This window comes from Sparus aurata, chromosome 15, assembly GCF_900880675.1.
Source record: "Sparus aurata chromosome 15, fSpaAur1.1, whole genome shotgun sequence".
Classification (NCBI taxonomy): domain Eukaryota; kingdom Metazoa; phylum Chordata; class Actinopteri; order Spariformes; family Sparidae; genus Sparus; species Sparus aurata.
Genome location: NC_044201.1, coordinates 4,721,529 through 4,734,513, shown reverse-complemented (window position 1 = coordinate 4,734,513; position 12,985 = coordinate 4,721,529). Strand labels below are relative to the sequence as shown.

Below are 12,985 nucleotides of genomic sequence, written 5' to 3'. Positions count from 1 at the left end.
TGCAGTCTATAGTCCATTTGTGGATGGTAATCACAGCCGCACTGCCGCATATTATCCATTTTGTTCGCCAGAGATCGGACACTGGTGTGGAAAAGGCTTGATAGAGAGAGCCAATGAGGAGTTAGTTTTAGCCTAGCTTTCAGCCCTCCTTGCTTCCCTCGTCTTTGTTTATGTCCTCCACACTGTCTGTGGTTATTACCAGTCAGTAGAGCTGATCTTGCGGATACTGCTGTTTTGGCAATCTCTGGGAGATGTTGGAATTGCAGGAACCGATGCTCAAAAGTTCCTGTCGGCTGTAGGCCATAATATGTACGCTAAAATGTGTTAAGTGAAAAGACTATTCATTCATACGACATCAGTGGATTTCCTTGGCTTCATTACTAAGCGTGGACAAGTGAGGGCGGATCATTCGAAGGTGCTGCCAGTGACCAACTGGCTGCTGCTGCTGCAGAGCCGTAAACACCTGCAACGTTTTCTGAGGTTCGGCTGCCCCCCTCACCCAGCTCACCTCTGACAAGCTCCCTTAACTGTGGTCACCCGAAGCTGAAAAGGCTTTTGTCCGGCCTAAAACGCTTGTTCTCCACTGCTACGGTACTCTCCCACCCGAATCCAAGCCTCCAGTTCAGTTGGACGCTTCCAACACAGAAGTTGGGGGTGTGTCATCACTCATTCATCGGCTGCCCAGAAGCTCCACCCCTGTGCCTTTCTCTCAGGTCATCTCACCCCAGCCAAGGGGAATTATAACAAGCTCATCTACATGAGTGATTTCCTTTGTTCTACCTTCGTGCGCATAATCTCCAGTGCCTCTCTGCTCTGGCTACATACTACCTGAGTTCCACCTGTGCTGCTCTGAGCTCCCGGAGTTGTTCTTTCAAACAGCATACGCAGTATGGACAGACCCCAGTGTGGTTCTTCACAGCTTATTGCCGATAATGCAAAGTTCCAGCACTGACAGTTGTATAGTGGAGGGTAAACCAAAGGACAAAACTCACTTATAGGACAGTTAGTTAAAAGCAAAAGAGATTGAGAAAGAAATATAGGAAATGAAGGAATGGGGCACAAAATAAGAGTATAAAAATGGTGGACAAGTTATAGCCAATGAAAAGAAAAAGTACATTAACAACTGAACCTGTATCAAAACTGAAGTAACAAGTGGCAGGTTATCCAGGCACTGCCTGCAACCTGACCTTTGAGACAAGTCGTCACAGACAAACCTGGCAACAGTGAAAACACACTGTATGTCCACTCTGCCAACAATATGGTATGGAGATGAGGCAACACTCCTGCTACACTGCAGCCTGTAGAGAGACACAAAAGGTCATTTCTCAGTTAGAACATGACACAATTGACAGTCTCAGGTCAAAACAAAAGTCAGTATTTACACAGAGAGAAAAAACCCACATCGGCAGGAAAGCAGCCAAATACATGTACTTCAGAGCATGTCACAGTCTGAGGGACAACCAGAGGAACACATAGAAAATGTACTAGGCTGTTATTATCTCATCCCTCTTCTATGCTTCTCAACACTTCACAACAGTCTATATCACATCTTACTCTAAACTGTTGCATTGATAATTTGTTCAATTATTTACCCTTTGTCTTTCTTTTTTTCCCTTTACAGTAAGAATGATTATTCTTTCAAAAACTTCCCAAGTCATGCCAAACAGAGAAAGAGAGAGAGTGGAGTTATGGAGTTGCTGCTAAAACTGTCCCATCATCACTTCATGTCAGTTTGTGTGTGTGAGTGGGCTTGTCTGCCAACATCATCAGCTGCCCACCAGGCTTTCTAACAACAGCACTCAGCTCTCCAAGGCATGAACAGACAAACCCACCCCAAGTCAAGAAAAGAATCAGCACACACAGAGGATGAAACTGAACAACTCGATTTAATCTTTTGAGTGTAAGCACCATTTACACACCAAATGTAATATGATAAATTCACCACAAGGTGTCAGCAGAAGAACATCAACACTGCTTGGTTCTTTAGGCTTGAGGGAGCAAGGGTAAAATAAGGCAGACTATAACCACACATGCCATTTCAGAAAGTGGCTGAGCGCCTCATCCAGCCATTATCAGTGAAACATGAGCATCATGGGAAAGCATGTCATTTCTTCTATGAAGCATAAACTTTCAGTTCAGCTTTTTAGAAGGTATTTAAAGTCTGGATGGAAACTAATGGAAATAAACTAATACAGTGTAATGTGGTTGCATTTTCTATTTTTATTTGAAAAGGGTTCACAGAGCAGGAGCCATCAGGCCAAAACATATAAAGATATCATTACTGAACCACAATTACACTCTGGGCTCCCATATAGCTTTGTTAGCATTCAGACATTGTTCTGAAAGTGTATTTTGATGTTGTTACTCATTGCTGGTTAGCTAGCAGCAGCTGGCTATGGTAATATTAGATATGGCAAAGCTAAAACATGTTTTTCTTTTTTGTTTCCCTTAGTGATTCACAGACAAACGTGAATATTGTACTGGACTCATGATGATATGATGTGTTGCATGTTAGAGCTTCCACAATGACAGCTTCTTTGACTCTGATGATGAAGACACGCCAGAGCAGAGCATATCATCCCGTCAGAGAGAATGATGGGAGGGCAACAGGTCATGGAGCAGATGTTCATATGTCGAGTTAAAGATCTTCGAGCTCAAAGTTAAAGATTTCGAGCTCAAAGAATTGCACATGAGCAGGTCAGCATCTAATGTAGAACATTACTGGTGCTTTTTTTCCTGATGAACACATCCTACAACTATTTGTATTTGTACAGTATTGGACCAGGCATGTAACAGTCAAGCTCTGCTCAATAAAAATGTCTAATCATGTCACTCATCTGTTGATTTACAGGCCAGAATTCAAAGACTACATTTGGAGCAATTTTCTTTGCTGCTGTGTGTTGGGGCAGCAGCATCAGAGCCAGCGACACCAACAGACTTGATTAAATCATCAAGAAGGCTGGCTCTGTACTTGGTCTCAGGTTGGAGTCTTTTGAGACCGTGGTGGAGAGAAGAATGCTGAACAAACTTTTATCCATCATGGACAATGATGATGATGACACAGTAGACAGACAGCGGAGCACCTTCTCTCACAGACTGCTGCAGCTCCGCTGTCGAAGGGACAGATACAGGAAATCTTTCCTGCCACACGCCATCACACTGTACAATAACAGCTAAAACTCTGGTCATAACACAAAGTCTCTATGCACTTTGGTTTTGTACACTCTGTTCACCGCACCTTATATTTTATCTTGCACTACAGTTACTCTGCTTATCTATACACTTTTTATACATTTTGTACATTTTTGTATATTACTTTCTTCTATTGCTATTTAATATTTCTAGGTTGTTCCTCTTATTTCATTTTGTTGTTATTGTCTCTGTGCGTAATGCTGCTGCTACACCATAATTTCCAAGCTTGGGATCAATAAAGTATATCTATCTATCTATCTATCTATCTATCTATCTATCTATCTATCTATCTATCTATCTATCTATCTATCTATCTATCTATCTATATCAAGTGCTAAACTGTCTGACAACTTTTTATTTTTTGTTCTGTATTTACCCCTTGTTTCACATTATTTATAAATTGTTAGAGTAAAGTCTTGAAAATTATAAATTCCTTTTCTTATACTCCCAGCATAAACAACCATTCCATTCCATTTCTTTCACTTTACACGATGCACTTATAATAACAACTGAACACATGTAAATAAATAACACTGCAAAAATAGTATACCTTTTATCGTTTAGACAATATACAGTACAATTAGCATCAACAACTGTATACAGGAAAGGTCTCTTGACTCTTTGTAAACAAAGATCAGTGTTGGCCAACAGGTTAGGCTGTTGATGTCGGTGCTGTGTCAATCCTCAGGCCTTTGGCCGTGATTGTCCTGTAGAAAGAATAGCACAATTACTTAACCGAAAGTAAATACAGCTTTTCAAAGAACACAAAATTGCTTTAAATCTACTAGTGCATTGCCAGTAGGAAGCATGTATTCCTATAGAAAAGTGGGAGGTTCAGTAGCTTTTTCATGGATGGCAAAATGAGGTTGTGTTTGAAGGTGGGACGTCAGGCATATAATTGACTGTTTTTGACTACTTTTGATTATACCATTACACCTTAAAAACTATTTACCTTGCCTTGTTTGGTGTCATTATTTTCAGCACAACCTCACATGTGTGACTGTACAGTTATTTTTTTTATTTTGACATATTATATTAACACTATGGACCTAAAATCACAAAATAACATAAAATCAGAGTAGGAAAAAGTTATTTTTTACTGTTGAAACCACAAACAGTTTAATGAACCAATTGCATTAGTTATAATGCAAATATAAATTGTTGTTTGCTAAATTTGTGCATAAGTTTTTGAATTTTACAAAGTTATATGTAACTATTTACATTTAAATTCAGGCAGTGCCTCAGCCTCCTCAGCTCATTCCTGCCTGTTCCACATTCAGCCGTCTCCTCCTTGTTCTGACTCACAACACAAAAAACGACTACACTACTCACTAAACACACCACACCAAACACTACATTACACACTAACTATACACTCCAAACACGCTATATGTCACAAATCTCTCAACTCTCAAAACTCGCTCTCTCTGTCGCTGTCTGTATCACCGCCGGCGTCCCTCACACAACTTCCTGTTCCTCAACAACCAAACTTGCTGCTTGCGTACACTTTAGTGACAAAAGCCCGTTTTTACCGTTTCTTCCTGCACCAGACACAAAGCAAACGTGACGGCAATGTTCGCGAAAAAGTGTGGCGGACATTATTTATCCTAAGTCCGATTTCGGACGTGCCGGTGCGTCCCGTCCGTCGCCTTGGGAGGTGGGTCGGCTAGCAGCTAGCAGCTAGCAGCTAGCTACACATGAACATCCACAGATTCCGATTCCACTTTGTTGTCCGCGCTTCTCCGGATCTCCTCAGACCCGAACAGACTCAGTCCGGACTTGTTTAGTCTAATTAATCCACAACAGTCAATTTAGATGCACAGAAGGGGACCGAACCACCGTCAAAATCCCAGCCCAGCTCATGCAACTGCAGGTATGAATCTGCTTGTTTCTTAAGGTGGGGGGTGGCGGTGGGCTCTGCAGTGATTGGCTCTGGTGCGCACGTGACTGTGGTGGCTACGGTTAGCAATGCTAGTGGAATTCGTAAAACATTTCTGAAATAAATTATTAACAGTATCATTGTAGTCCAAACAAATGCGACGTTGCACACCCTTGAACCACGCAGCAGCCACGTGGAAACTCTCAGGTCAGTCTGATCCTGACCCGCAGAGATATATGAGGCAACCACAGACAGACAGACGGACAGAGATTCCTTGCTTTTATAGAGAGATTATAGCACCACAACTTGAGATGCGTTTTATGCAGCTACAAATATTCCTGAAAACCACCAGAAATATCCACTGTTACATCAGCATTGTGTCATGGACAGTCATTTCACATTTACCCATTCTACTTTCTGGGGGGTTAGCAAAATGTCACTTACAGAGTAATTTACATGGTTTCTCAGTATTTCATTCCATGCATTTTGACAGTAGTGTTCAAGCTCTGCTTGCTGGACTTTTTGTTGTACACCTTGGAGTACTTGGCCTAAGAGAAAGGAGGTCCTCTGCAAAAATTATGATAATTACAGAAAACTGGATAGGATGAAGAATGAAATGTGTTTACAGGACATTAAGTTACATCTAAATGTGTTTATGGGACATAAAAATGTTTCTGATTGACAACACAGGACTGTTACCATTTTAAAAAAAAATGAAGTCTGGAGTAAGGTGGGTGATGGGAAGCGTATGTGATGGTGGCAGCCGATTATTTATAGAGATTGTCAGGTGCATTCTGTGTTTTGCACATTCTACTGTGGTCAGCTGACAGTCTGATCATGAATTGAATTGTAAAGTCTATTTTCTCTTAAAATATTTTTGTACCAATATGCAATAGTCTCAAGCAGTTGGCTAACATGTGAGTGCAAGGACCAGTACTTGAACCATTTACCTGATGCAGCTAATGGAATGATGCCATTCCTTTTTGTATTGTATCCCTGCTAAGGAGCACATTCATGCGCAAAAAGCAAACCAACTTGATAAGGAAGAAGGACAAATGTATGTGCATTTTACGAATAAAGTCGAAATGTCGAGAATAATGTCAAAATATAATTTTGTGAATAAAGTCAAAATATAATTTTGTGAATAAAGTCAAAATGTCGAGAATAAAGTAAACTCTTCTGGTACCTCAAATCCAGTTAGGGGAGGACTGGCAGCGGTGTGAGCTGCCCAGCTTCAGGTCTCTGCCGTCACTCCATCCTTTCAATCTCAGCTTGCACGAATGCAGCCACCTCTTCCATGCTTTGGTAGTTTTTCCTTCTGAACAGACAAAGTTTTTGGCACAGTCTCTTCAAAGTCATAATTCTGACAGCTACACTGTGTTTATGAGCTAAAACAGAATTAATTTCTTTGATACTAAAGCCGATTCTGAAGGACAGTTTCACAAGTTCATCTACACAAGGCATTTACTTGAAGCAGTCATATGCACTGTTTGTTGTAGTCTCAAAAGGTCGACTTTATTCTTGAAATGTCAACTTTATTCTTGCCATTTCGACTTTATTCTCCAAGTGCACCCTTGGCCCTAATACTCTTCTGTAGAGAGACTATGCAAAATAAGTGGAAACAACAAGACATGTTTCTGTTGTGAACAGATGCTCTGAGGGCTATAGGACACATAAATAGTATACATCAGCACATTTGTAAAACTTCTGGTTTAAAAGGCCATATGAATGAACGTCACATAAATACCATCTAACAACATCAGCTCACAAATACAATGCAAACTATACTCACAGATATATGCAATCTCCCCAGGACCTCTGAACAGTGGACTTGGCCTTTCACACTGGGGCACACAAGAATTAGTCCACCCCTTACATACAGCTCATCCAAACAGCCAGGGTAGCAGTGCATGTGTGAACACTGCTTTATGGATTAGATCCACAGTACGTGCAAACGTTGGCCTGTGTGTTAACAGGAAATATGCCTCATATGTGGCAGTAGTCTGCTATTTAAGCTTGCTAGCAAGCTAATAGTTAACTACAAACTGCATATGACAGCAACATAAGGAGCTAACTGACGTGGTTGTATAACAATGAAGACAACAAAATATGCCTGCATCTGTCTGTTTCCATGTGTGGTTGATTAAAAGCATGCAACATGAGAACACAGGTGACACACAGGTGAAACCGGCAAGACTATTACATACACAGGCCTAATCAAGACCCCCCTGCACACACACACACACACACACATACACACAAACAAAAACACACACACAATACTTAACAGGCCCAATGAGAAGAGCCTGCTCAGCATGAGCACATCATAAAAGTGTACACACAATTTCTGCTTTCAACAAATAGCCAGCCGAGCTCGTTTTGCATCTCTGCTTTTAATATACTTGACATGAGGCTTAGCAGCTAGCGAGAGAGGGTGAGGGAGCTGAGACCCCAGGTGGGGAATTGTGTGTGTGTGTGTGTGTGTGTGTGTGGGGGGGGGGGGGGGGGGGGGGGGGGATATCAGTCTCTCATTCTCTTTGTGGATAGCAATTAATCACCTGTTAAGGTAAATTAATACATACATCAATTTTGTCAGGTACACACTTAGTTCAATAGCCCGTAAAATTGAAGTTTGAAGTGTTAAGGAGCTTTAGAGTAACGTTATAACTAAATCTTTCAAATCCACCCTATTTAGTGATCAATCAAGCTGTGCCTTGCGGCAAAGGCAGCTCATTTCTGCAGCTCTGTCCCGACGCACAGAGACACACATGCCTGTTTTACACACACCACTCCTTAATCAGAGCTGCAGACTTACACATTCAGCAGTAACAGCAGAGTACAGTACAGTACAGTACAGCACAGACAGTGTTGTGTAGAAAGCACTGGGGTTTGCTCTGAATCAAGAAGGCTGATGATAAGGAGGATGGTAAAGAGAAAACCTATGTTTTGATAGTTGGTGTTTATTGATTACAACTGCTAAAAGTGTGGTTCACTAAATCTAAAATAACAATGACTAAATGATAATGGTGAAACAGTAATAATCAACTATGTATCAATATTGTATTATTGTAAAGAAAAAGAAAAGAGGAGAAGAGAAGATAAGGAGTTCAAGAAACACATTTGGTGAAGTTAAAATGTTACATTTGTTGTTATAACATTTCTTGAATTGAATGCTTTGTCATAATCCTACTGTCTCTATAACAACAACAACAACAATAATAACAACAGCAATAAATAATAATATCAACACCAACAATTATAATAATAACAATAATACAATAATAACAACAACAATAATAACAATAATTGTCTGTATATAAATACATTTGTCAGTGTTTTGACAGGTCCCAGATGGCAACAGCCATTTGTTTGAGACCCAGCATTCAAAACGGGAGTGTGTTGTGTCAAGTCCAGTTTTTTAAGCAGGGGGTCATGCATCAAACTTCAATTTTCCAGCTGATTGAATAAAAGATTCTTTGTGTTGCGTGTGTGTATGCGACAGTGTTTGTCCCACATCTCTCCTCTTAAAGAAACCCACATTTAAATATCTCTCCCTCCACACTAACAGGGACCATTTTTATGGAAGGAACATAATTTTTTTTTTTTTTTTTAATGAACTTGAATGATTTCCACAGTTTATATAGAATATATTTAAAAACACAACTTGAAGACTTAGATGAATGCATGTGATTGCAGTGGTTGGTAATGTTTAGTCCTTATAATTCACAGTTTCACCTCTTTAGATTAGATTATGTAAATGTTGCTTGGGAAATGAACATCACATTTCAAAGAAATATCCAATAGTAATTGGTTTGTTTCCATTGGAATCCTCCATCTGACTGAACAATGGTAAAGACCTTGAAATGCAGTTAAAAGCTGAAGTGGAGACTGAAAAATATTATTCCTATCAAACTATAGGAATATTTTTTAAAGTATATTTTTAATGAGAAGCCATCAAAGAAAACAAATGGAAATTGTTGTGGAAACCTTAGAAAAGAACTTTGTGGAATTTGTAATATTAGTCAATTTATGGCATATAGTTTGGTTAACACACTGATAGTTTCGGTCTAAATAGCTGCGGACCACACAAGCCAAATCACGGATGGCAGATGAATCGTGTGACTTATAGCTCTGCTATCTTCTAGTCAATCATTCCATCGCTCTGACAAGCCCACTATGGTACATTTACATTCATGGACGTGTTTTAAGGAAGTGGTTCCTGCGACCGGAGAGTATGTCCGCATTGTGTACGACAAAACAGGGCTTACACTGTTGAATAGACGAGTTAATTCGATCCATCAAGTGTCTCTTAAATGAGGAAAATCCTACAACCATATGGCCTCTCCTCCGGCCGCCTTTGAGCTGACACCCGCCGGACGATACGAGACATAATTGTCTCCGTATTGCGCTCTTCTGAAGAGCGTTCCCTTGGGAACACGCGCGCGCAAACACACACACACACACACACACACACACACACACACACACACACACACACACACACACACACACGCACGAGGGCATTTTATTCGCTCCAGATTGTGCTCCCTTACAGAAATAAAAAATGAAACAGAGGAAGCAGGATCTCAGACCGCAAGTTCTTGTAATATATTTGGCAAACGACGCAGTTTCTGCCGTAAATAGAAATGTATAGCAATATGTCTTTTATTTGACACTGCCAGTATTGCAATGTTAAATTACACTTTGTGCAGTTTTTGTTCTGTATATTCAAAGGCACTTAAAGGGTGCAGGCCTACAATAATTACAAATATATTAACTCGGTATTTATCACAATTAGCTCACATCTGTGATTATCATTTCATAAAATATCAAAAAGCTGAAAACAGTCGGCTCGAGCTTACAAAAGGATTTACTAAAGCCTTCTGATCAGTGTAAAAATAAAACAAATTCGATGAGATTCTAGTGTGCGCCTGTTCCGCAGACAGACAGCAGTGAGCCTATTGCATCTGTCTGATCAAATCTGTTGTTAGGTCTATAGTTTGTCCAGCTTCATGTCCGATGAAATCTTCATAAAAGCAGTCTGTGCCTGCAAGCATCGCGTTAATTGGCACCTTACTCACAATTAACGTACTTCAGTCATCCACGTCAATCTCCTCATCTTCGTCCTCCGAGTAGTCCTTAATGCTCAGTCGGTCTGTGCACCACGACGATTCGGGTGATGGAGGAGACTTGTGCTTTCTGCTGGAGTCGAGGTTCTCGGTGGTGTTGGGATGGGACCTGGAAGCGACCGGTTCGGGATCGGTGTGACCTGGCACTGAAACCGTCCCCCCACTCATACCTCCGGCCGCGCATTTCTCCAGCTCGGCCAGCTTGGAGAGCTTTTCGAGGGCCACAGAACCCACGGCCTTGGCGGACTCCACGTCCGCCTTCATCTCCTCCAAATCCCGCTTGAGCTTGGCCCGCCGGTTCTGAAACCAAGTGATGACCTGTGCGTTGGTCAGGCCGAGCTGCTGGGCAATTTGGTCCCGGTCCGCTGGGCTCAGGTACTTCTGGTACAGGAAGCGCTTCTCCAGCTCATAGATTTGTTGGTTGGTGAACGCCGTGCGGGATTTCCGCCGCTTCTTTGGAGTATTTCTTTGGCCGAAGAGCGTCAGACCGTCTCGGCCTAAGACAGATGGATAAAAAGGTTAGGCCTATATAAGGTGGGAAAAAAAGGAGAAGAAACAGATTAAAACATGATCGATATCAATTCAAAAAGTATGAAGCAATTCCCCTGTGTCCAGAAACAACGATGAGCCACTAAGAACTAGAGATCCCTTCTAAAAAATTCCTCTTCAGTGGCCTCAGGACTGATGTACTTATGCATGACTCGATATTTTTCAGCCAAGTCAGAAATCAATTATCTGATGAAGCTCGTAAATACCATACTCTGCAACAACAATTGCATTGCCTGAACATATTCATTATTCCTCTCAACTATTGAAATCCAACCAATTATCCTTTGTGGTAACTGTAGAGGTAGCCTATTTCTTAAAAAGTAAATAAATATAATAATAATAAAAAATTCTATATATATATATATATATATATATATATATATATATATATATATATATATATATATATATATATATATATATATATATATATATATATATATATGGGATCGCTGGATGCTGGTATACCCTAATGTTTATTACGAAAGAAACCCTCCAAAAATACTGATGTTGCATTAAACAAGACTTTTAATTAGAAAACAGATTTTGATTACAGTTATTTTAATTCATATGAAAATACAGTTTATAAACGGTTTTACGGAACATTTTTTTATCATGAAAATATCGAGTTTTTGGCCAGTAATTGAGTGAGCGCAGTTTTAAGTAACGAATAAGGTTACACCTGTCTTTTCTGATTTACTTAAATTATTAGGCTATATTTAATGTATATTGTAATCTGGCCTACTGTTAGGCGTCATTCATTTTTATAGCTACAACAGAAATGTAAAAACCTATAAATACAATTTACGTGCACGTTTCTCTCCCAAAAGTTTCTCCTTTCAGAAAAAAAGGATCACCGTTTTGAGGAAATAAAATAATTATATAGGCAACTGCAATGAAGAAGCCTAAGGCGGCGAGAGTACCTAGAAATCCCATACAACAAGACGGCGAAATGAAGAAAAGTCGTCCTTTACCCTCGGCAGCCTGCAGGACGCTGACCTCCAGGCCGATGAAGGTTTTGCTGGCCAGCTCCTCCAGCGCGCAGAGTGGAGAGGACTGACGGAGCAGCGCCCGGCCGGTCAGGCTGGGACACCCCGAAGGCAACTTCTCTTCAGGGGAGATGTGGGATACCGCTTCGCTCAGGGAGCAGCTCCTTCTCACAGAGGGCTTGTTCAGGATGTCCTCGATGCTGAAAGGCGTTAGCGGCTTGTCGGAGTTGGCCGGCGGCGGGAGCTGATCCAGCGGGCTGCGCCTCCGCTCCTCCAGCAGCACTAGACATTTGGAGTCCTGTGTAGAGGTCATGGCGGCGGAGCGGGTCACACTTGGCTGTGGTAATTTAGGTGAGAGCGTTTAAAAGTAGGAACAGGCTGCCAGGCTGAGATAAAGTTGTACAGAGGGGAAAAAGGGCAATAAAGATAATCCGCAGCTCGGATCACAAGTGTTTACAGCCGCATGTTGGCCACTGAGCTGCAGGCTGCAGGGACGCCTCTGTCTTCTTGCCCGACCTCGTCTCCCAGCCACTTTTCCAGGGTGACGCACAACGAGACACTAGAAGAACCCATCAGGATGATGCAACAAACCACCTCCAGTGATGCGTTATTGCTGACTGGAACGCAATCAATTACCATCCCCAACCCCTTTCTCTCTCTCTTTCTCTAATTCAAGGGCAGGCGGATAGGAGAGGAAATTAGAAAGAGCGGGGCCACTTAGCGCACTCACCAAAACATATAAATGTTTCTCTCAGAATTATATGAAAACATCTACTTTTGAACGTACTGTGTAGCCGCTCATCTAAAAAAGGTCCCTGCAAGTGGAAGCACTGTGCTGAGAGGAAAGAGCAAGAGAATCATGTATAAGCATGATAACAACACTCAAAGGAGACAGGCAGAGTGACAGATGAGGGCATCACCCCGGCATCATGTTATAACAAAACAAAGAGCCGGGACACCCGGAGCACACAGCACAGGGGGCTGAGAGAAACCTCCAGATGCTGATCACCAGGACACACATGTTATGAACCATTTTATTGTAGATTTATGCTGGACATCCTAGATAGACATGGACTCTCAGCGTGACATATGCAGCAGCAGTCAAATAATGATAGCCTACACCACACAGCCTCGCCCAACGTGGTATCACAGGACAAACATCTGCTACAGAGATTTACTACTAGTACAAGTTGTACTTTTACAACAGTACTACTACCACTACTAGTACATTATTATAGTATTATTAC

At 41.3% G+C, this 12,985-nt stretch overlaps 1 protein-coding gene across 2 annotated transcripts; it reads right to left on the bottom strand.

Annotated features, from left to right (window-relative positions):
* Nucleotides 1-3,837: 3,837 nt before the first annotated feature.
* Nucleotides 3,838-12,218, bottom strand: lbx1a (ladybird homeobox 1a). 2 transcript variants are annotated; one of them, XM_030441147.1, is made up of 3 exons: nucleotides 11,724-12,218; nucleotides 10,153-10,697; nucleotides 3,838-3,899 (listed from the first exon to the last, which is right to left on the bottom strand). In XM_030441147.1, exons 1-2 carry the CDS (start codon nucleotides 12,049-12,051, stop codon nucleotides 10,165-10,167), a joined length of 861 nt encoding a protein of 286 aa, XP_030297007.1. In that variant the 5' UTR covers nucleotides 12,052-12,218; the 3' UTR covers nucleotides 3,838-3,899; nucleotides 10,153-10,164. The 2 variants fall into 2 exon arrangements, with proteins under 2 accessions (XP_030297007.1, XP_030297006.1); XM_030441146.1 differs by lacking the exon at nucleotides 3,838-3,899 and having other exon boundaries at nucleotides 9,575-10,697.
* Between the last annotated feature and the right edge of the window lie 767 nt (nucleotides 12,219-12,985).